The sequence below is a fragment of the Chiloscyllium plagiosum genome, unplaced genomic scaffold, assembly GCF_037043375.1.
Source record: "Chiloscyllium plagiosum isolate Xiang-an unplaced genomic scaffold, Cpla_swu_hap1 HiC_scaffold_10, whole genome shotgun sequence".
In the NCBI taxonomy this organism is placed as follows: domain Eukaryota; kingdom Metazoa; phylum Chordata; class Chondrichthyes; order Orectolobiformes; family Hemiscylliidae; genus Chiloscyllium; species Chiloscyllium plagiosum.
Window position 1 is genome coordinate 18,382,978 of NW_028270148.1, and position 25,610 is coordinate 18,408,587.

Below are 25,610 nucleotides of genomic sequence, written 5' to 3' on the forward strand. Positions count from 1 at the left end.
GATGCTTGGGATGACAGCTCTCTGCTTACCTGCATTTATTGGAAAATTAGTTTACATTCCTCTGGAAAACAAAACTTCCTTATTTTTCTAAAACACTGTGTTTGTAATAGGAAAATGGCCTGTTCTGTTCTCATTCCTGGCCACAAAATACAGATATCTGCCCATCTGAGGATCCAGTAGCTGCTGTCCGTTAGTAAATAGGCGTGGTGAAAATAAATGGAAAGGGGTTCCTTCCTTATGACAGCCTCATAATACTTTGTAATCTCTCTGTGCGATAAATCAAAGGCTGGTGTAAATTGCATACAACATGTCTCAGTATGTTTTCATGCCATCCTACAATAACCACAATTCATCCTCTGCCTGTTCACGGCATGGATTTGTTAACATGGGCCAGGCTGTGTCCCACCATTTCCTACACGTCAATGTGGCCCATGGACAGGCAGTGACCCAGCATTGGGCCTGGGCAGGGCAGGGCAGAGCAGGAGTGTTTGTCCTGGAGGCCTAGCAGCCTGACCTGCCACTGAATCCACATTTCTGCTAAAAGAACCAACATTTCTGCTTCTCCAGGCATCCGCATGCCCCAAAACACCGTGCAGCCAATAGGGTACCTCACAGGCGTAGTCACTGCAAGAGTTTAACAAACTTGGCAGTCAATTACACGCATCACAACATCCCATCAACTAACTCTCTGTGATCAATGACCAGACAACCTGTTTTGAATGTTGTGCCATTGGGAGAACTGCTCCCCCATTTCTCAGTGTACAATTTTTTGATCTTGACACAAAGGGCAGAAGGTCACATATCCCTCTCCCTCCCAACCCACAGTTTAACAACTCATTGGCACGTTGACACCTCTGACAGTGCAGCACCCTGTTTGGTACTGCACTGGGGTGTCAGCTTAAATTCGATATTCAGGGGCCTCTGGTACAGCTCGCGAGCCCAATGTCATTCAGCAGGGCAAGTGCGATCTGCTGAGTCCAAGTTGGAATCTGGTTCCATCACTTCCAATTCAGAGTTACATGGAAACATAGGAACAGGAAGAGGCCATTCAGCCCTTTTGGAAACTACTCTGCCATTCCACTTCATGGCTGATCATCAACCGCAATGCCACTTGCCCACGTAATCTCCATATCTGTAAATTGCCTGTCTCTGGACATCTGTCTACCTCTGTCTTGAACACATCCAATGGCTGAGCCCATTTGGAACAGGAAATTCCAGAGACTCACCATCCTCTCAGTGAAGAGATTTTTCTCCATCCCAGTTTTCACTCGTCAACTCCTCATTCTGTTGCCGTTTTCTGGAGGAAAAAAATCAATCTGGAATGAAGAACCTAAGGATGGCACTAAAACTGTTGTCAATTCTTGCAAAGGCTCAGTTGCTTCACTAGTATTCTTGAGGGAGGGAAGCTCTCATCCTTGTCTGGTCTGCTCTACTCCAGACCCACAGCAGTATGGTTCATTCTTAACTGCCCTCTGGGCAGTTAGAGATGGACAATAAATGGTGATTCAGTCAATGATGACCTCATCCCGTGAATGAGATTATAAAAATATTGCTCGTGAAATGAGCTGGTGATTTCTCACTCAAGGAAAGACTGATATGCACAATGTGATTTGTTTTCCTTTATTCATTCTTGGGATGAGGGTGTCACCAGCTCCACCATGTTTATTACACATCCCTAATTGCCCAAAGGGCAGTTCAGAGTCAACCACCTTGCTGTGGGTCTGAAGTCACATGTAGACCAGACCAGGTAAGGATGGCAGTTTTCTTCTCTGAAGGACATTAGTGAGTCAGATGGGATTTTCCAACAATTGATTCATGGTCATTATTAGATTCATAATTCCAGATTTTTATTGAGTTCAGTTTCCACCATCTGCCGTGGCAGGATTTGAATCCAGGTCCCCAGAACATTACTTCAGTCTCTGGGTTAACCAGTGATAATACCACTAGGTCATCGCCTCCCCTTAATTGCATGTTCTAAGTGGTAATTGGAGTTGGGGTTTGTACACAGTTAATCACTCACTGTCTTCTGCTCTCTGACTGCAGTACACCTCCAGTTCATCCGGGGGCGAGAGTTCCTGCGAGGAAGGAAGGATGCGCCGGCCCACACAACTCCGACCATTCCACCCGAGAGGAGCAGGGGACACGGACCTCCCCATCTTAAACTTGTCGAGTGACCCAGACTACTCGTCCAGCAGCGAGCAATCGTGCGACACTGTCATCTACGTGGGCCCCAATGGCACCGCCCTGAGTGATAAGGAGCTGACCGACAACGAGGGGCCGCCCGACTTTGTGCCCATTATTCCCTCGCTGCAGAAGAACAAGAATGAGGCAAGGCCCGAGGTTGGCACTGAGCCTGTGCCAGTACTCCCCGAGAAGGACTGCCTGAAGTGTAACACCTTTGCTGAGCTGCAGGAGCGGCTTGAGTGCATCGATGGCAGCGAGGAGCCTGACAGATTCCCCTTTGAGGAGCTTCCTTGCAGCGAGCAGCCTGGGAAGGGCGAGGAGGCACAGGCCCAGAGGGCAGAGGCCCAACAAGGGCTGGGACTGAACTCAGCACACTGGGCTCCTGAGGAGAACACAGAGGACGCGGGTCCTGGCGTATTGCGACCTCAGGCCGCCCAATCCCCTGTGCCGCAAGGCAGTGGTGGTTCCGCACCATCCTCCCCCAGGAGTGTCATGGGAGGCAGCAGCACTCAACTGAACGTGTCAAGGAGTCAGAGCACCAAGGAGGTCCCACACAGCGGCAGCGCGGAGGTTAAACCCAGACCCATGGGCTCCCCAAGGCTTGGGATAGCAAGCCTCTCGAAGAGCTCTGACTACAAACCCCAACATTCACCCTCCCAGCGTTGCAAGGTATACACCCAGAAGGGGTCGTTGCTCAGCACAGCTCCTCCCCCACCCCAGACACCGACCAGGGACTGCAGGAGGGCCTGCGGTGAGCTCCTAGAGCAGCCTGAAATCAGGGCAGCCCCTGTGGGAATGAGCCCCCAAGTGGTGAAGAGACCTGTGTCCTCGGGCACACAGTACTCGCAGGACGCTGCATTCTCAGACCAAGAGCAGGAACTGGCGGACAACGGCAAGACCGAAATGATGAGCCGGGCCACAGTCACCTTGCAGCAGCCCCTGGAACTGAACGGGGAGGACGAACTGGTGTTCACTCTGGTCGAGGAGTTGACCATCAGCGGCATCCTGGAGAACGGGCGCCCCACTAGTATCATCAGCTTCAATAGCGACTGCTCGGTGCAGGCCTTAGCCTCAGGCTCCAGGCCTGTCAGCATCATCAGCAGCATCAACGAGGACCTGGACTGCTATTCGACTGCTAGCCCCTTCTCCGAAGTCAGCATCACCAAGTTCCTGCCGTTCCCCAAGCCAGGCCTTGACGAGAAAGTCTTGGTTTCCAGCAGCCGTCGCTCGTCCATTAGCTCCTGGCTCAGTGAGATGAGCACTGGGAGTGATGGCGAGCAGTCCTGCCACAGTTTTGTCACCCAGACCTGCAGCGGCAATGGTGAAGCCTTGGCCGACCCCTCACTGCTGGATGTGGCAGGCAGTCACCAGGAGGAGTGCGTGGCGTACACGCGGAGTGGGAAGTACTCCGTCATGGACAAGTTCTTCAGCATGTCGGAGAAGGCCGGAGAGGCCAAAGGCCTGTACCAGATTGCTGCCAACCAGAACTGCAAGATCGCGGCGCTGGGGAAGACGACAGTTCGAATATCGAACGCCTCGGGACTGCCCAGGGCCGAGGGCTGTTTTCCCATCAAGACGAACATTTCAGTGCACCCCTGCATCAGGCTGAAGCAGATGCATTTCCCCGACCAGAGTGACATGTTGGCGTCTGTCCGCTGTCCTCCCGTGTCCCCCCACCATCGCCATGGCAAAGCTGCCGGCACCTCGCAGGACATGACCTTTGACGACCCGTGGTTGAAGCGCGAGGAGGAGGAGGAGGAGGAGGAGGAGGAAGACGGCGAAGAGGAGGAGCTGGAGGATGCTGGGCTGGACGGAGGTGAGAGTGTTGATCCAGGGGGGAGTCAGAAGCTGACCTCAGCGGAGAGCCTGTGCAGTGGCAGGGCTGAAACCCCTGTCTCCCCCATGCGGGGAGATCCGGCCAAGAGGGTGGTGGATGGCTGTGAGATGGCACTGACCACTTCCTGCAGCCAGAGCTCCACCCTCTCGTTGGACAGTCTGAAGGAGGGCAACCTGTCCCGGGCACTGCAGCGCCCGCTGCTGGCCAAACAAGACCAGCTGGAAGGCGCCTCCCTCAGGCCGCTGTGCCTCTCTGCAGAGAGCAGCAGCACCTCAGCCACGACGTCACAGGCGTCCACCCCCTGCAGCCCTAAGGCCACCCTGGAGAGGAGGGTGGGCTCCCCCAACAAGCACAGCCTGCTGCCCTCCCGGCCCAAAGGGATGCCCCCGCTGCCTCCCGTCAGGAAGTCGAGCCTCGATCAGAGGAACAGAGCCAGTGTCCAGCACACGCCGGCCGGCAGCAGCTCCTTGACCCAGGTTACACCGACGTCGGCAGCTACACCAGACGAAGGCAGTGCCCCCTTCAAAGCCAAGGCCCCCAACTTGGAGAATTGTAGCAAAGCGAGCAGTGGGAAAGATGAGCTGTTCAGCAGCCGGCCTAACTCCCTCAACAGGCGGTATGCTGGCCAGTACGAGTGCCTGTCTTTGGAGAGGGCGGGGAGCTTGACGTCCATGGGGTCAAAGGTCAATGCGTCCCGCGACAGCACGATGCCTCGTACGGGCCGGAGCTTGAATCGCGCCGCCGTGTCTTCGCCCACGCAGCCTTGCACTCCGCCATCACTGGGCACCTCCCCAAAGTCCAGTGCCTCCAAGATGTCGGCGGTCAGCAAGCTGCTCCTGGCTGGCCCCAAGTCACGGAGCCTTTCAGCGTCCACCACCAAGACACTGAGCTTCTCCACCAAGTCGCTGCCTCAGTCCGTCGGCCGCAGCTCCAGCATGCCGTCCAACTCGAAGAACATGTCCTGGTCCACCCAGTCACTGAGCAGCAAGCAAAGCAGAGGTTCCAGCATCGTGGCCAAGCTGCCCCTGAGAGCCGTCAACGGCAGGATCTCAGAGCTGCTCCAGGGAAGCGCGGCAGCCAGGGGCAGCCAGCAGCGAGGCAGTGCAGAGTCTGAGAAGTGGAGCCTGCACTCGGGCGAGAAGTCCCCCCCTCAGGCCCTCCCATCGCCCTACAGCAAAGTCACCCCCCCCCGGAAACCTCACCGGTGTAGCAGTGGCCATGGCAGTGACAACAGCAGCGTGCTGAGTGGTGAACTCCCCCCGGCCATGGGCAAAACTGCCCTGTTCTACCACAGCGGAGGCAGCAGCGGCTATGAGAGCATGATCAGGGACAGCGAGGCCACGGGAAGCGCATCTTCCGCCCAGGACTCCATGAGTGAAAACGGAAACTCAGCAGTGGGTAGATCCAGGAGCATGAAATCTCCAAAGCGAAGGATGAACACAGGTAAGATGAGAGCACATCCTCTGTGGCGTCATTAGAAATAGTGGTGGTTATTACATCGGATGTACTGATCCAGTCATCTGAGGAGAAATTAAATAAATGCATGATTAAATAAAGGATTTGACTGGAAAGGGAGAGATGTTGCTGAAGATTTACATCTTACATTCAGGACACATGCTAGAATGCCAAATTCCAACCAATCTAAACAAGGAGAAGGGTGCTGATTTAGTCAACTCTGATTGGTCAAGGCTTTTCTGCAGCCACACAGGAGAAAGTCTCAGCAAATTGGAGGTGACTTGTCAACCAATCAGCGCCCTGCAATCCTGTTGTATAAATTGTTGTGATCCTTCCATTTTTGGCAATCTCACAGTTATCCTGATGAGTGTAAACCAAAATGCATCAGCATCAGCAATCTATTGAGCAAGATTCACATATAATACTGTCCTGCTGCGTAACAGTTTGAATGGAGGCATTTGCTGGGAGGAAATAGAGCAGTTGGGCCAAACGGCATGTTTCTGTGCTGGAAATACTATGTAGTTCCATGATCTTAACCTGTGGACAGTGGAGGATAAGTTGGAGTGTCTGGGAGTGTGGCAAAGTATTGTGATGGGGATACTGGGCCATGGCATTATTTGGAATAGGAACCACCTATCCAGCTTTTGACCTAGTAGCCTTATTCTGAGACTGGCCGCTGATATTTCACGAGCTGTAACCTGGTTAAGAAAATTCAGTTTCCATGGTGATGAGGATACACGATGAAGTCCAACTCTGCGTGTGAGAAAGGCTTGCTCAGGCCACACATAAATATGATGCTATCTCCCTTTTCACACGTGAGTGGCCTCGTCTCTGTTTACAGGGTCACGGCTAACAGAGCAATTAGTGATTAGTTGATCGAATTAGTTGACATGTGTTTCTCAGGGGAGATGCTGGTGTATTGGCAATGTCTCTGGGCAGGTAGTTCCTGCTCTGAAGATTGTGGATTCAAATCCCCTCACCGCACGTCCATTTGGCTTTAATTAATAAACCTGGAATATCCAACTAATCGCTGTGATCGTGACCATGAACTTTAAACGAGTTTATCATTTAAAACCCACCTGGTTTATTAATGAGTTGTTAGATCAGGAAATCCGCCGCTTGGCCTACATGTGACTCTCGGCCCACAGCAAGGTGTGCGACTCTGAATGGCCAACTGAAAGAGTAAGCAAGCCACTGAAGTCAAAGGGCATTTAGGGATAGGCAGCGATTGCTGACCGTACCAGTGATGCCCATACACCCATGAAAGAATACTTTAATAAATACGGTGCTAGGATCTCGATTTAACTGCAAACTGTCGTTACTTTCTTTAATAACCCATTGCCTCTTGGCATCCTCAGACAAAGTTTACTTCACTTTTTTTGTTGTGGTAAGTTTCCAGGGGGTGCTGATGGGGTTTCTTCTTTTTTAACGTGAGAAAGCCAGAAGTTCAGTTTGTCGCCAGACATTTCTTTCTCCATTGGCTACAACAATTGTGGGCCATGTGATTTTTAATTACTTTCGTAAGATCATGGGAATTCGGAGCAGGAGTAGGCTATTCGGTCCTTCGATCCTGCTGCAACATTCAAAAGGTAAGCAAGCCCAGATGCAGCTCCAGGCGCACCGCCGTAGGGTTGGGTGACACCTGCCATCTGCAATGGTCTAGCAAGCGATTCAGTTCAAGGTCAGTTAGAGCTGAGCAATAAATGCTGGCTTTGTCAGCAACACCCACATCCCATGGAAACAGTAACAGAGGTAAATAGCATCTCCAGTGAGTCTGGAGGCCCTCGATGGGTTTGCTTACACTACATACACTTATTGATTGGTTCCTCTGCGTTGGCTGTGTCCATCAGCAGCAGCAACAAACAACTCCTTCAGAACACTCCCTCCTACCCACCTACCCCCTTTTTTCACTTATATTTATGGTAACCTCTGCTAACTGGGGTATGATATGAATGGACGTCATGTTGCAGCTGTACAGGACGTTGGTGAGGCCGTTTTAGAATACTGCGTATAATTCTGGTCACCTCACTACAGGGAAAGTGTTGTTAAACTCAAAAGGATTTACAAGGATATTGCCAGGGTTGGAGGGGATGAGCTATAGGGAGAGGTTGAATAGGCTGGGGTTGTTTTCAATGTAGCTGAGGGATGACCTTATATAGGTTTATAAAATCATGAGGAGCATGGATAGGGTGAATAGACAAGCTTTTTTTCCTGGGGTGGGGAAGTCCAGAACTAGATGGGCATAGGATTAAAGTGAGAGTGGAAAGATTTAAAAAGAACCTGAGGGGTAATTTTTTCACGCAGAGAGTGGTGCGATCATGGAACAGGTTGCCAGAGGAATTGGTGGAGGCTGGTACAATTACAACATCTAAGAACAAAGAAAATTTACAGCCCAGGAACAGGCCCTTCAGCCCTCCAAGCCTGAGCTGATCCAAATCCACTGTCTAAACCTATCGCTCAATTCCTAAGGATCTGTATCCCTTTGCTCCCCACCTACTCATGCATCTGGCCAGACACAACTTAAATGAATCTACCGGGCCTGCCTCTACTACCTCTGCTGGCAACGCGTTCCAGGCACCTATCACTCTATGTGTATCCCCCTTAAACGTTTCAGCTCCCACCTTGAACGCATGACCTCTCGTTATTGAATCCCTCACCCTGGGAAAAAGCTTGTCTCTATCTACCCTGTCTATACCCTTCATGAATTTGCAGACCTCAATCAGGTCACCCCCCCAGTCTCCTATTTTCTAATGAAGATTCTAATGATGCTGCCTTTTTTAAAAAGGCATCTGGATGGGTATATGAACGGGAAGTGTTTGGAGAAATATGGCCCAAATGCTGGCAAATGGGACTAGGTCAAATTGGGATATCTGGTTGGCATGGATGAGTTGGTCCAAAGGGTCTGTTTCCATGCTGAGCGACATTATGACTCTGTAACTGGAGGGCATCAAACCCCAGCTCCTTCAGTGACAGTGACCATTGATTGTTATAAAATCCCACCTGGTTCACTGATTCTGTTCTGGAAGAGAAACCAGCCATCTTCACCCAGCCTTGACCCTACACCAGCCTCCAGACCAACCACAATTTGGTTCACCTGAAACTGCCATCATAAATGCCCCATGCAATTGCCCAGCTCAAGGGCAATTAGGGATCGGGAACACATGCTGGCTTGGACAAGCAACACCTACATCCCGTAAATTAATAAAGAAAAGAAAGACGTCCGTTTTGAAAGCATTGTGTATTCTGGCAAGGTTGAAGTCAAAGCTGTGTGAATAGTGGTTATTCACTAGTGAGGTGATCTCATTGAAACAGGTATCCTTAATAGGCTTGACAGGATAGGTGCTGAGGTAATGTTTCCCCTTCTGGCAGAGTATATGACCAGAAGGTAGACTCTCAGAATAAAGGGAGGAGAAAGTGAGGACTGCAGATGCTGGAGATCAGAGCTGAAAATGTGTTGCTGGAAAAGCGCAGCAGGTCAGGCAGCATCCAAGGGGCAGGAGAATCAACGTTTCGGGCATAAGCCCTTCTTCAGAATAAAGGGACACCAATTTAAGACTGAGATGAGGACGAATTTCTTCTCTCTGAAGGTTGTGAGTCTTTGGAACTCCTTGCCACAGACTCATTATGTATATGTAAAGCTGAGATCGATTCTTGATAATTTGGGGAAATCAAAGGTGATGGGTAAAGGGCAGGAACATGGATGTGAGGAACGTTGGATCAGCCGTGAACCTGTTGATGGTGGAGCAGGCTCGAAGAGCTGAATGGCCTCCTCCTGGTCTGTTCTGCATCCCCACCCACTCACGCAAACGCCTTTGCAGAAACCTCCAGAAGTGCCTCTGCGAGGGACCTGTCTTGACGATGGCCCTTATGTTTCCCAGCCAAGGGCAAGCAACCAGTCCGTGTGGGCATGTGCCTGAAACAATGCATTGCTTGTAGCGCAGGTACCCATGAGGACCATCACAGCTGAGCCCATATTAGGCAGAGACTCTGTTGCAGAGCTCCCAGGATAGCAGTTGGGAGTGCTAATAGTCCCCTGTACAAACTCAGGGAGACTGAAGGGAATCCTCGGACTGATTTGGTTTTCCAAAAGGTTTAATAATTCTGGCCTTCTTTCTAGGTCAATACTGCATAAAGGTGTTGAAGGTTACAGATCCTAGGTGTGTAAATATGGTTAAAATACATTTTGCTTTGATCTAATTGAAGAGCAGAACAGATTTGAGGGGGTAGTTCTAACATTATTCCCAGGTTCGAGCGAATTAAAACTCCCAATAGCACTTCTAGAGAAAGGAACAAAATTCTACTTACTTTTTTGAATTCCAGCCAAATATTGAAACATTTGCTTTCGTTTCCACATAGAACAGATGGTGGTGAAAGCTGCTTGAAGTTGGTCCAGTTAGTGGGCTGATTAATAAGGTAGGATTCAGACCCTGTTCTGGAGCTAGACTGATTTCCGAAAGCTGGACATATCCTGACACAGTTCACTGGGGGTGGGAGGTGGGGGTGGTGGGGTGTTTTTGGTGGCACCATTGTTAACATTGAGGATTCCAAACTCTGGGGGAATGTCCCTTGGAATTCCCAAGGCTAAGGACATCTGGTATTGAAGTGAGACAGGAGAAAAGGCAGCAGGTTTCCTGGGGAGTTCTCAAACCCATTTCATTCATCCCAAGTCTTTGAAAGGAAAGGCAAGTGGTAACTTCCACAAGAGTTTCTATATTCTTCATGTAGCCTTCTCCAACTCGGCTCTCAGCCTTTCGACAAGGTCCCACATGGGAGACTGAGAATTTTAAAGCACATAGAATTGTGGGAAACTTGGCAAGATGGATTAGAAACTGCCAAGTAATAGGACACAGAGGGTAGTGGTCGAAGGCTGTTCGAGTGACTGGAGGCTGGTGTCCAACAGTGTGCCACAAGGATCAGTATTGGGACTCTTATTGTTTATCATATACATAAATAATATAGATGAAAATGTTGGGGGAATGTTCAGCAAATTTGCAGGTGACACCAAGATTGTTAAAGTGGTTAAGAGTGAAGAAGATGGGTGTAGGTTACAGAAAGATGTAGATGGGTTGGTCAGATGGGCAAACCACTGGCAGATGGTATTTAACTCCGATAAGTGTGAGGTGAAGCATTTTCGATAAAGAAACACAATGAGGGAGGATTTAATGAATGGCAGGACACTGGGTAGATTAGAGGAACAGAGGGATCTTGTGATAATTATTGGTTAGGCCATAGCTGGAGTACTGTGTGCAGTTCTGGTCCCCTCACTACAGGAAGGATGTGATGGCACGAGGAGGGATACAGAGGAATTCACCAGGATGTTGCCTGGGATGGAACAAATGAGCTACAAGGAGAGACAAGATACTCTTGGATTGTTTTCCTTAAAGCAGAGAAAATTGTGGGGTGGGGGGGGTCGCTGATTGAGGTGTATAAGATCATGAGGGGTACGGACAGGGTGAATAGAGAGCAGCTGTTCCCTTTGCCTGAGGGGTCAATCACAAGAAGGCACAGTTTTAGGGTAAGGGGCAGAAGATTCAGAGGGGCTATGGGAAAACACTTTGTCACTCAGTGGGAGGTGGGAATCTGGAATGCACTGCCTGGGACAGTAGTGGAGGTTGGAAACCTTTATAACTTTTAAGAAGTATTTGGATGAGCACTTCAGCTATGATAATATTCAAGGATATGGGACAAACGCAGGAAATTGGGATTAACGCACCATTAGTGATAATTATGTTGGTGCAGACTGGATGGGGCTGAAGGGTCTTTTCTGCACTGTATGAATCTGTGTATCTCACGGGGCCTTTCCAGACTGCATCTTTTGTGGTCACTGTCCTGTGTACCTGCTCTAGGCCCTCATTGTGCTGTGATCTTGAAGCCCATGTGCTGTGACCTTTGAACTGCTAAGATGAAATAATGTAACAAAAACCAAAATCTCCACTTCCAGGTGGGGGCATTCATACAGAATGCTTGGCCATAATCTCTTGATTCACCATTCATAGAGTCATAAAGCTGTACAGCATGGAAAATGACCCCTCGGCCCAACTCATCCATGCTGACCAGATATCCTAACCTAATCTAGTCCCATTTGCCAGCACTTGGCACATATCCCTCTAAAAGGTAAAAACAATGACTGCAGATGCTGGAAACCAGATTCTGGATTAGTGGTGCTGGAAGAGCACAGCAGTTCAGGCAGCATCCGAGGAGCAGCGAAATCGACGTTTCGGGCAAAAGCCCCTCATCAGGAATAAAGGCAGAGAGCCTGAAGCGTGGAGAGATAAGCTAGAGGAGAGTGGGGGTGGGGAGAAAGTAGCATAGGGTACAATAGGTGAGTGGGGGAGGGGATGAAGGTGATAGATCAGGGAGGAGAGGGTGGAGTGGATAGGTGGAAAAGGAGATAGGCAGGTAGGACAAGTCCGGACAAGTCATGGGGACAGTGCTGAGCTGGAAGTTTGGAACTAGGGTGAGGTGGGGGAAGGGGAAATGAGGAAACTGTTGAAGTCCACATTGATGCCCTGGGGTTGAAGTGTTCCGAGGCGGAAGATGAGGCGTTCTTCCTCCAGGCGTCTGGTGGTGAGGGAGTGGCGGTAAAGGAGGCCCAGGACCTCCATGTCCTCGGCAGAGTGGGAGGGGGAGTTGAAATGTTGGGACCCGGGGCGGTGTGGTTGATTGGTGCGGGAGATGTTCCCTAAATAGATAAATAAACTTTGCCTATTTATCCTATCCATGTCCCTTATAATTTTATAAACCACTATAAGGTCACCCCTCAGCCTCCAACGTTCTAGGGAAAACAACCTCTCCCTATAGCTCAAATCTTCCAACCCTGGCAACATCCTTGTAAATCTTTTCAAGTTTCACAACATCCTTCTGATAGGAAGGAGACCAGAATTGCACGCAGTATTCCAAAAGTTGCCTAACCAATGTCCTGTACAGCCGCAATATGACCTCCCAACTCCTGTACTCAATACTCTGACCAATAAAGGAAAGCATACCAAATGCCTTCTTCACTATCCTATCTACCTGCGACTCCACTTTCAAGGAGCTATGAACCTGCACTCCAAGGTCTCTTTGTTCAGCAACACTCCCTCGGACCTTACCATTAAGTGTATAAGTCCTGCTAAGATTTGCTTTCCCAAAATGCAGCACCCCGCATTTATCTGAATTAAACTCCATCTGCCACTTCTCAGCCCATTGGCCCATCTGATCAAGATCCCGTTGTAATCTGAGGTAACCTTCTTCGCTGTCCACTGCACCTCCAATTTTGGTGTCATCTGCAAACTTACTAACTATAACCTCCTTTGCTTACCATTCTTTGACCTTGACCTTTATCAGTGGGTTGTCAACCCTCAAGGATTTCTCTGCACTCTCCAGGAAATGGAGGACGGGGTGGGAGTGGAAAGGCTGATTGACTGACTGAGAGCCAGGAATCAGCTAGGCTTGTGGCTCTCCAAAGGGAGTGAGGATGGACCTACTGAGTGACTGAAACCTCCAAGGCACCTTCTGACCAGAATTGGCAACATTGTTTCTCTGCGAAACAAATTCATGGCATTTTCAAAGCCCATGCTGCTGTCATCACAAATTAGTTTCCCTACAGTGTGGAAACAGGCTCTTCGGCCCAACCAACCCTCCGAACAGTAACCCACCCAGAACTATTTCCCTCCGACTAATGCACCTAACACTCTGGGCAATTTAGCATAGCTAATTCACCTGACCTGCACATCTTTTGACTGTGGGAGGAAACCCACGCAGACACGGGGAGAATGTGCAAACTCCACACAGACAGTCACCCGATGCTGGAATTGAACCTGGGACCCTGGTGCTGTGGGGCAGCAGTGCTAACCACTGAGCCACCATGCCATCCCAGTTTAAAATAAAGGCGGACTCTCATACTGTACAATTAGATCAGAAACTCCCTCCCAGAAAAGGAGTGAAAATCAGAGAGAAGGTCTGATTGGATATTTCATCAGTGCCCAACTGCCCATTGCAGGCATAACAGACACAGCAGCACCAGTCTCAGTCTGAATGTCAGAATGCTGCATTTTACAAGATTAAACATGCAGAAATAAAATGATTAGGGAACCAAAAAGCTTCCCTTTTTCTGGGCTTAGAACTTTTCTAAGTTGTGCAAGATAGTTTGAATTTGGGTTCACAGATTTCCTGCTGAAGTCGGAAAAGGTGATTTCCATATATTTAATCGCTTATGAAGGTTTAAAATGTGCTCCCTGTGTATATTTCTGGTTTAATAACATATTTTTAAAAGGAAGAATTGCATTTACATAACAACTTTCAATAACACTGGTGTCCTACAGAACTTTAGCACCAACTAACTGGTCAGTGTCGTAATGTGGAAGGCCAGCTGGCAATTTGACCAAAGCAAGCCCCAACAAATAACAACGTGATAATCTGCTGTTGATTGAAGGATAAATATTGATCATGCACCTGGAATAAATCCCATGGTGTTTTTAAAAATTAATGCCATGGGATGGGCAGACAGAACCTCAATTTTAATGTCCCATTCAAAAGAACAGTCCCTTGAAAGTGCAGCACTGGAACACAACCCTGACTGTTAAATATGGAATTGCTCTTAAACACATAAATGTCCGATTCTGAGGTAAGACTGGCTGAAGCTAATGCATGATGCAGCACTGAGAGTGTCAGCTTAAATTTAATTTGGACCAAAGTTGGGTAGGAATATGGAATGGTGGTGTGGTGGTATTGTCACTGAACTGGTAATCCAGATCCCAGGCTAATGTTCTTAAAGTTATGGATTCAAATTCCACTTCAGAAGTTTGGTATGGACTTGATGGGCTGAATGGCCTGCTTTCACAGTGTAGGGATTTTATTACTTCTATGTGCAGCTGCTAGATTTTAAACTCAATAAATAAAGCCTAAGCATGTAAAATCAGCCTTTCTAATGGTAGCCATGATAATCAATCAGCCATCCTTGGGGAAGTGGTAGCATAACTGGTATAGCGACTGGGCTAGTAACCAGAAACCCAGGCTAATGCTCTGGGGTCAGAGATACAAATTCCCCCAATGGCACATGGTAAATTCTGGGATTAAAAAGGGAGGCTGCTCCTTGAGGGAGGGAACATTCCCTCCTTACCCAGTCTGGCCTACATGTAACTCCAGAACCAGGGCAAAGAGTTAGGCAATAAACATTACCTGGTCACTGATGCCCATATACCGTGGTCTGGTGTACACATGATTCCATCGCTGAAATCGGTGTAGCAAGCCAATCAGTTCAACAAATGCTGCATTCCAGGAAACATTTTTAAAAACAAAAACCTGTTCTGAGTAATAGAGACTATCATAATATTCATAACTTGATTGACAGATAAATATTGACCACGCACCAAAACTCACATTTTGTTGGAGCACAGAAATGAGTAAAGGATCACCTCTCAAACAGCACGCTCATTGATATCTGCAGGGTAGGAGTGTGAGTGAAGTGCTAAAGACCCTTATAAATCCTTTAATACCCCTTTAAATAATGGCCTACACACTAATGGACCATGCAAATGGAGGGAATTAAAATGTATCTGGTTATTAACAGTCCTTATGTTCAACAGTGATGCTGTTCAGTAAAACAAGTGTTTCTTTCTGTATATCAGTGTGGAACCAATTCACAGAGCCTACAATAAATACAATAGGGATCAAAGTAATCATATATATCACGCCTGGATTTAAGAGGCACATTTCTATTGCACTGAGTTCACAGCTTTAGGAAATTCTCTCACCGAGTATAATAGTCTTTTGTTAAAAATTGAAATTATTCAGCTTTAGTTATGATGGGATTGAACATAGTCAGGCACGATGAAAGCAGATCCTGCAGAATGTAATCTTTCTGAGGAGACTGCTGAAACCTGGTCCCTCTTGTGGTCTGTCCATTATTGTCAGCTGGGATGATGCAACTCTACGGTCGCCAGGGCCTTCGATTCCCTTACCTTTCTCCCTAAGCTCCTGTAATACCCATCACAGATTGTGTTTAAATAGCATTGCTGCTGTTGGGAAACACCCCAAGGCCTAGTCATGGGTCATGGGTTTGCATCCCACCCCAGCACCTTTTACAAACAGGGAATTATCTATATACTTCCACTGAATGGTGACCGTGACAACTGTCACTGATTTTTGTAAAGACTGTCTGGTTTGCTGCTGTCTCACTGGGAAGGCAATATGTTGTTCTTACCTATATCTGTTTCCATGCGTACATCTCTATGAGCCGATGCGACTCCAGGCCCACTGCAGTGTGGTTGACTCTCAACTATCTTCTGAAAATGCTGAGCAAGCCATTTGGTTCCAAGTCAATTAGAGATAGGCAACCAATCATGGCCTTGACAATGACGCTCACATCGCATCAAAGATAAGAAGGACAGCTTTTCTAAATTCATAGAATCAATACAGTGTGGAAGCAGGCCATTCAGCCCATCGAGTTCACACCAATCCTCCAAAGAGCATTGCACATCCCTGCACACTATGGGGAATTTCCCATGGACAATCCACCTAACCTGCACAGCTTTGGACTGTGGAAGAAAACCCAAGCAGACATGGAGAGAACGTGCAGACTCCACACGGACAGTCGACCAAGGATGGAATCGAACCCGGTCCCTGAGGTAGCAGTGCTAACCACTCAGCCGTCTAATTCATAAGATGTGGGTGTCACTGGTTAGCCCAACATTTATTGCTCATACCTAATTGCTGAGAGTTAACAGTCATCCACATTGTTGTGGATATGAAGTCGCATGTAGGCCAGGCCAAATAAGGAAGGCAGATTTCCTTCCCTGAAGGGCATTAGCAAACCAAGTGTTTTTTTTAATGGCAATCAATAGTGGCTATATGGTCAACATTACAACATCTTTTAATTCCAGACTTTTTTATTGAATTCAAATTTCACTAATTGCCATGATGGGATTCACATCCAAGTCCTCAAAGCCTGACAGTGGCTTTGTGGGTTTCCTCTGGGTGCTCTGGTTCCCTTTCAGAGTCCAAAGATGTGCAGGTTAGGTGGATTTGCCATGCTAAGTTGCCCATAGTATCCAAGGATGTATAGGTTAGGTGGGTTAGCCATGGAGAAATTTAGAGTAGGGGTTTGGTTTGGGTGGGATGCTCTTTGGAGGGTAATTGTGGACTTGATGGGCCGAATGGCCTGCTTCCACACTGACGGGATACTATGAATAAAAGCTATGTCAATGAAGTAAGGCATACCTTAAAGCAAAGCAAAGAGAATGAGGTTTAGGGGAGGGAAATCCAGAGCTTGGAGTCCAGGCATCTGAAGCCAAGGATACCAGTGGTGAAGTGATTAAAATGGGGCTTTCTCATAAGGTGCGGTTTGATGAGCTAGGTGTCTTGGAATGTTGAGGGTCAGAACAACATAAGGAAGGGCCGTTGGAGAGAATTGAAAACAAGGCTCATAATTATGGAATCAAACTTGTGTTTGACCAGAAATTATATGGAGGTCAGCAAGCACAAGGTTGATTGGTTTAAGTACATGGTGTAATTTAGGATTTGGACTGCAGAATTTTGAATCCCCTTTCAAGTTTTAACGTTTACACCTCAACAACTTTGGAATATTGAGTTTAAAGACCCGCAGGAGAGGTGAGGTTCTGAAGCTGAGAAAAGGCAGATTCAGTGATGGTGTGAACTTGTGGCCATTAGCTCACCTCAAAGTTAAGTCTGATGTCAGGGAGAGGATTGGAGCCGGGAGCTGGGGAACAGAGTTTGGAGGGGAGACTAGAAAGGAATAATGGTGTTCCATCTTCCCAATATTTAATGGGAAGAAATTACTCCAGAAAGGCATGTAGAACTCACTGCATTGTACACAAGAGGCAGGATCCACATAGCCTTTTAATTCCAGACTTTTTTTATTGAATTCAAATTTCACTAATTGCCATGATGGGATTCACATCCAAGTCGTCAAAACCTGACAGTGGCTTTGTGGGTTTCCTCTGTGTGCTCTGGTTCCCTTTCAGAGTCCAAAGATGTGCAGGTTAGGTGGATTTGCCATGCTAAGTTGCCCATAGTATCCAAGGTTGTATAGGTTAGGTGGGTTAGCCATGGAGAAATTTAGAGTAGGGGTTCGGTTTGGGTGGGATGCTCTTTGGAGGGTAATTGTGGACTTGATGGGCTGAATGGCCTGCAGTCCCTGTTTTCTGCTGCAGTGATAAAGTTGGATCCACATAGCCTCAGATGCCCCTGACTGGGGAGCAGGAAACCTGACTGGGAGCCAGTGATCCACCAGGAAAGATTTGACCCGTTGACCTGAGGTGAGCATGAGGTTCAGCTGGGATGCCCTCAGAGTCAGATGGCAGCAGTTACCCAGGATGGGTTCAGATGAATGGCAATTGTGATGAGGTCCTGGAGACAATAATGAGGCACAATAAGAGGAAACCTAACTCTTCCTGTGTTACACGGGGAAATACTGGCCTTGAGGCCAGGCTTGGGAAAACGTGCAGGGGAAAGAATAGACAAATGGTATGTTAGAAGTGGATAGCACTTTTCAAAGAGCCAGGAGAGTGACTTAATGAGCTGAACGGCCTCCTTGATAGCTGTGTTACTTTAAGACCTTGCAGCTCTCTATGGAGGCAAGGCTTACCTTTTCACAGTGATGTGTTTGTGGTGTTTGCTGCTCTGATAGCAGATGGTACAGATCCTAACCTGAGGATGATTTATATTTTTGGAAAGCCATGCCCTAGAGCACTTCCTGCCCTTTGGCCCTTTGTAAACACCTGCTTTGAAATGAACGTATCAAATGAGATCCCAATAAAATCCGTACAAATACTTGAACGTGACTCAAAGGAATGGGATTAGGATCGCTGAACAAATGATAAACACAACCACCATTTCTGCCAAAGCCCCCTTCTCCCAGTAAACTGCTCTTGATTTCTCTTCTACCTTTCTACATATTTTCATTCTTCAATGGGATGTGGGCATTGCTGGCTGGGCTGGCATTTGGTATCCTTGCTTGGAGTTGAGGTACCCCTGCACTGCTGCTCAGGAGAAGAGAAGATGATGTATGTCTAAGTCAGGATGGTGAGTGCTGAGGGGGGGTACCTGCAGGGATTGGCATTCCCAATGGGTCTGCTGCCTTTGTCCTTCCGGTCGGTAGAGGGCCGAGGTTTGGGACACACAAACCTCCAAACCCCAACTCAGCTTCTTGTCCGTATGTAACAGAGTCCGCAGGTTACCAGTTATTTCAGAATCCATCAGACTGCAGTGGGAACAAGACATCCTCGATCCTGAGGGACAGGCTGAGAGGAGAAGGAAGACGCAAGCAGAGACATTTTGGGATGAATATGAGGGGAAGGGAGTGGTCACTGTACCGCACTGACCAATCATTTCTCACTGAGCTTGTTTTGATTATTTTGAATTGATGTAAGAGGATCTCCTCATGACGCTGAATGTTTTCTCATTTGGAGTATGCACTTGTGACATCAAAGTGCCTGTCATCACAAAATAGCAATCTTACATTGTTGTCCTGTGTTCCCATCTGCAATCTACTCTTTATTTCAGATTTCCAAGATCTGCACTATTTTACACTTGTGTCCCATTTTCTGTCATCTTCATGGGGAGCCTGATATTTTCTGTTTAGCCCAGGGGAAGCACCAGTGGCTACAGCCCAGTTGTATTTTTCTACGATTGGGCAGCATGGTGGCTCAGCATTGCTACCTCACTACGCCAGGGATCCAGGTTCGATTCCGGCCTCGGGCAGCTGTCTTTGTGGTGTTTGCATGTTCTCTCCGTGTCTTTGCAGATTTCCTTTGGGTGCTCCGGTTCCCTCCCACAATCCAAAGATGTCCAAGTTAGATGGATTGGCCATGCTAAATTGCCCATTGTGTCCAGGGATGTGTAGGTTAGGTGGTTTAGCCATGGGAAATACAGGGATACAGGGATAGGGTAGGGGGTTTTATCTGGGCGAGATGCACTTTGGAGGGTCAGTGTGGATTCAGTGGGCTGACTGGCCTGCTCCCACACTGTGGGGATTCTATGATTCTCTGAACCAAAGCCCAAACCCAGCAGCCCCAATGTCACCACATCAATGAGCTCAACGCAGGCCAGGGGTTCAGGTATAGCTCATGGCTTGTCATAGAGTTATACAGCACAGAAACAGACCCTTCAGTCCAACTCATCAGTGGGTACCAGATGTTCTATATTAATCTACTCCCATTTGCCAGCATTTGGCCCATATCCCTCTAAACCCTTCCTATCATATACCCATCCACATGCCTTTTAAATGTTGTGATTGTACCCACCTTCTCGAGCAGCTCGTTCCAGACGTGCAGCACCCTCTGTGTGAAAATGTTGCCTGTCTAGTTTTGGACTTCCATACCCTGGGAAAAAGATCTTAACTATTCGCCCTATCCATGACCCTCATGAGTTTATAAACCTCTATAAAGTCACCCCTCAGCCTCCGACGCTCCAGGGAAAATAGCCCTAACCTATTCAGCCTCTCCCTTTAGCTCAAACCGTCCAACCCTGGCAACATCCTTGTAAATCTTTTCTGAACCCATTCAAGTTTCACAACATCTTTCCATATTGCGTTCAACCAGAGTTGGATGCAGTATTCCACAAGTGGCCTTACCAATGTCCTGTACAGCCACAACATGACCTCCCAACACCCATACACAAGGCACTGACCAGTGAAGGTAACCATGCCAAATGCTTTCTTCACCACCTTATGCACCTGTGACTCCACTTTCAAGGAACTATGCACCTGCACCCCCTACTTCTCTTTGTTCAGCAACACTCCCCAGGTCCCCACCATTAACTGTGTAAGTCCTTGGCTCCGACTCCGAAGGCTATGGGTTCAAGTCCTACTCAAGTGTGTAATCTGGGCCATACCTTCAGTACTGTCCTGAGGGAGTGCTGCTCTGACAGAATTCCAAGTGAGACATTGAACCAAAATATTGTTTGCTATCTCACCGGATAGAAAAAAAAATCCCTTGGAGTTATTCAGAGGGGAGTTGGAAGAGGATTTCTCTCTGATGATGTGTCCATCAACCAGCACCTAAAACAAGATGTTGTAAAGCTGTGCTTACATTGTGACTGCCAAGTTACAGCACTTCAAAACAGAACAACACTGGAATATTCTGATGCTGCGAATAATGATTGGAGTTTCTTCCCTGTGTCACCGAGAAAGTCCTGAGCTGCATAAAATGATGACGGGGTCTGGTTGTAGAGTGGAGAGGAAGAGTTCATTTCCCTTAGTGTAGAGGTCATTAACCAGGATGTAGGTTTGAAGTAATTGGTTGAACGACTAGAGGGAGCGAATTGAAAAGTAATTTTTTTTTAAACTTAGAAGGTCTGAAGCTCACTGCTTAGATTAGATTGGATTCCCTGCAGTGTGGAAACAGGCCATTTGGCCCAACAAGCCCACACTGGCCCTCTGAAGAGCAACCCACCCAGACCCATTTTCATACCCTATATTTACCCCTGATTAATGCACCCAACACTATGGGCAATTTAGCATGGCCAATTCACCTGAACTGCACATCTTTAGACTACGAGAGGAAAAAGTGAGGACTGCAGATGCTGGGGATCAGAGCTGAAAATGTGTTGCTGGAAAAGCGCAGCAGGTCAGGCAGCATCCAAGGAGCAGGAGAATCGACGTTTCGGGCATGAGCCCTTCTTCAGGAATGAGGAAAGTGTGTCCAGCAGGTTAAGATAAAAGGTAGGGAGGAGGGACTTGAGGGATCCAAGGAGCAGGAGAATCGATCTGCCACATCTGCCCCCAGGAGGACCAATTCCAATACCGAACAACCCAGATGGCCTCCTTCTTCAAAGACCGCAATTTCCCCCCAGATGTGATCGACGATGCTCTCCATCGCATCTCCTCCACTTCCCGCTCCTCCGCCCTTGAGCCCCGCCCCTCCAATCGCCACCAGGACAGATTCCCACCGGTCCTCACCTACCACCCTACCAACCTCCATATACATCATATCATCCGTTGTCATTTCTGCCACCTCCAAACGGACCCCACCACCAGGGATATATTTCCCTCCCCTCCCCTATCAGCGTTCCGAAAAGACCACTCCCTCCGCGACTCCCTCGTCAGGTCCACACCCCCCCCACCAACCCAACCTCCACTCCCGGCACCTTCCCCTGCAACCACAAGAAATGCAAAACTTGCGCCCACACCTACCCCCTTACTTCCCTCCAAGGCCCCAAGGGATCCTTCCGCCACAAATTCACCTGCACCTCCACATACATTTACTGCATCCACTGCACCCGATGTGGCCTCCTCTATATTGGGGAGACAGGCCGCCTACTTGAGGAACGTTTCAGAGAACACCTCTGGGACACCCGGACCAACCAAGCCAACCACCCCGTGGCTCAACACTTCAACTCCCCCTCCCATTCCACCAAGGACATGCAGGTCCTGGACTCCTCCATCGCCAGACCATGGCAACACGACGACTGGAGGAAGAGCGCCTCATCTTCCGCCTAGGAACCCTCCAACCACAAGGGATGAACTCAGATTTCTCCAGTTTCCTCATTTCCCCTCCCCCCACCTTGTCTCAGTCCCAACCCTCGAACTCAGCACCATCTTCCTAACCTGCAGTCTTCTTCCTGACCTCTCCACCCCCACTCCGGCCTATCATCCTCACTTTAACCTCCTTCCACCTATCGCATTTCCAATGCCCCTCCCCCAAGTCCCTCCTCCCTACCTTTTATCTTAGCCTGCTTGGCACACTTTCCTCATTCCTGTAGAAGGGCTCATGCCCGAAACGTCGATTCACTATGAGAGGAAACTGGAGCACCCGGAGGAAACCCACGCAGACACAGGGAGAATGTGCACACTCCACACGGACAGTCGCCCGAGGCTGGAATCGAACCCAGGTCCCTGGCACCATGAAGCAGCAATGCTAACCACTGAGCCACCGTGCTGCCCGCCTGTGCCGCTTGGAAGGGTGTTAGGTCCAGAAAACCCCACGTTACATTAGAGAAGAAACACTTGGATATACTTGAAGTGCTGTTACTTGCAATTTGATGAGGAAAGAGAAGGAAGTATAATGTCAGGTGCGGCGCCTCAAAAACAGGGGAGGCCCTTCAAGAATATAGAGGGGGCAGGGAGTTACTTAAAAAAGAAACTCAGAGGGCAAAGAGGTGTCACAAAATATCCTTGGCAGATTGGATCATGGAATGCCCAAGGCTTTTGGTAAGTATATTAAGAATAAGAGAATTACCAGGGAATGGGTGGGACACATGAGAGACCAAACTGGCAACCAGTGCTTGGAGCCTGAGGACATGGGTGAGGTCTTAAATGAATACTTCTCATCTGTATTCGCGGAGGAGAAAGACATTTCATCCTTGGATTTCAGTTGAGATGGTGAGGTTCTAGAGCATTTTAAGATTAATAAGGAGGAGGTATCAGATGTTTTAGCAGGTATAAAGATGCGTAAATCCCCAGGGCCTGATGAGATGTATCCCAGGCTGCTATGGGAAGCAAGGGAGGAGATTGCTGGGGCCCCGATAGATATATTTAATACTTCACTGGCCACTGGTGACATTCCAGCTGACTGGAGGATAGCTAATGTGGTTCCATTATTCACGAAGGGCAGCAGATATATGCCAGGTAATTATGGACCAGTTAGTCTGACAGTTAGGGAAAGGATTATTCAACACTTGGAAAACCAGGGAATGATGGGGGAAAGTCAGCACTGATTTGTTAAGGTGAAATATAGAATTGAACGATTTATTGTCACTTGTATTCTAAGTGAATAATACAGTATAATACAGTGAAAAATTTCAACTGTCTCCACAATCCAGTGCAATTTTGAATAGCTTAAAAATAAAGGAATAAAAAGATATATAGTTGAAAGAGAGTCCATCTTTGTTTCACTGCCTCTGGGAAGAGTCCTGAGCTGGATCACCATCGACACCTGTGCCACCATCTCCTCGCCACCGCCTTGTGCCAGACCCATCAATGTCGGAGTCACCAATCTTCAGGCGCCAACGGTTCACCCCTTGGCCCACCTTGCCAGTGCCGGTGCCGGATCCCGTGTTGGTCCCACAGCCCGGAGCTCCTGGCTCCATTTCTGCTGCTGCCTCAGCAATAATCAGGAAACCAGGACATTCCACTGCCATATTGCTCCCTGGCTCTGGGCCTACCACAACCAGGACAATCCACTGCCATATCGCTACCTGGCTCCGGGCCTACCACAACCAGGATATTCCACTGCCATATCGCTCCCTGGCTCTGGGCCTACCACAACCAGGATATTCCACTGCCATATTGCTCCCTGGCTCCGGGCCTACCACAACCAGGATATTCCACTGCCATATCGCTCCCTGGCTCCGGGCCTACCACAACCAGGATATTCCACTGCCATATCGCACCCTGGCTCCGGGCCTACCACAACCAGGATATTCCACTGCCATATCGCTCCCTGGCTCTGGGCCTATCACAACCAGGACATTCCACTGCCATATCGCTCCCTGGCTCCGGGCCTACCACAACCAGGACATTCCACCACCTTGCTGATAACCTGGGTTCCCTGACTCCAGGCCTACCTCAACCAATTACTGTCAAATTTAATTGTGTCCTTTAAAAAGGTGACTGAATATATTGATGAAGATGGTGCGGTTGATGCGGTTTACAGAGATTTCAGCAAGGCCTTTGACAAGGTTCCAATGAAAAGCTGGTCCAAAGGGTAAGAACCCATGGCAAGTTGATAAATTGGATCTAAAGTTGGCTTCCAAACTGGAGGCAATGGTGGAGGTTTGTTTTCATAAGCCTGTGACTAGTGGTGGACCACGGCAATCAGGGCTGGGACTCTTGCTGTTTTTTTTTATCTGCATATGACTTGGATGTGAACGTATAAAGTAAAATGGATAGTTTTGCAAAAATTGATGATGTTTGATAGTGAGGAGTTTAGTCTGAGGCTGCAGTTTGCTTTTTTTCAGCTAGTAAATTGGACAGAGCGAATTTTATTCTGATAAGTGTTAGATGGTGCATTTTGGGAGGTCCAGTAAGGAAAGGACATACACAATGAATGGTATGTCCCTAGGGAGTACTGAGGAACAAAGAGAGCTTCGTATACAAGTCCATAGATCCCTGAAGGTGTCAGCACAGATAGACAGGATGATGAAGAAGGCATACAGAATGCTTGTCTTCATTAGTCAGGGCATAGAAAATAGGAACGAGGAAGTCTTGCTACAACTTCATAAAACATTGATGAGGCCACAGATATAATGTGCAGTTCCGGTCGCCACACTGTCGGAAGTATGCGATCGTACTGGAGAAGGTGCAGAGGAGATTCACCAGGATATTTCCGGGGAGGAAATGTCTTATTTATGAAGAGAAACTGGAAAGGCTGGGTTTGTTTTTGTTGGAGCAGAGGAGGTTGAGAGGGAATCTGATTGAAGTATACAGCATTATAAGAGGAATAAACTGAGTAGATTGTGAGAATCTTTTCCTCATGGCAGATGTGTCCAAGACCAGAGGGCATAAGTTTAAGGTAAGGAGTAAATGGATTAGATCTGAGAACATCTTTATTCACCCAAAGGATGGTAAAGATATGGAATGTGCTACCTAAGAGGATGGTGGAGGCAAGTACTGTCACAACCTTTAAGGAGTATCTGTGTGAGCACTTTAAATGCCAGGACATAGTAGGCTGTGGACCAAATGCAGGGATTGGTGTAGTTTGATATTTGTGTGTCAACATAGAGATGGTGAGCCAAAGGGCCTGTTTCTATGCTGTATATCTCTTTCACAATGTATATCAAGAGCTAGTGAATGTGACTAAGTAGAGAGTGGGATTAATTTGAACAATGGCATTAATTTGAATAGTGGGATTAATTTGGACAGTGGGATAATTTGGACAGTGGGATAATTTGGACAGTGGAATTACGGTGGCCAGGGCATTCTGTAGTCAGCAAAGGCACGAACATTCCACCAGCCTCCTCCTGTGCTATAAATAATCTATTTGTCTTGAAAGAGGTCATGAAAGATGCTATATAAATGCAAGTTTTTTTTAACTTTCTGCCTGGTTTGTACAGCTCAATCACTCCCTCACTAAGCTACTCAGCTTGAGTATCTTTCTGCCAACCTTGCAAGTTCAGAGTGGTTTAAATAGACTCTCTCTGCAGATTGACTGTTCTGGGCATGAGTAGAATTTGCCTTCCCTCCACCCGGCCACCG

At 48.0% G+C, this 25,610-nt stretch overlaps 1 protein-coding gene across 1 annotated transcript in view; it reads left to right on the forward strand.

Moving 5' to 3' along the window:
• kif26ba (kinesin family member 26Ba) overlaps window positions 1-25,610 on the forward strand; it is a 366,177-nt gene that overhangs the window by 322,141 nt on the left and 18,426 nt on the right. Inside the window, exon 12 of the mRNA XM_087991166.1 lies at window positions 2,044-5,464. Coding sequence (XP_087847292.1) covers window positions 2,044-5,464 — 3,421 coding nt within the window. The remainder of the gene's footprint in view (window positions 1-2,043; window positions 5,465-25,610) is intronic.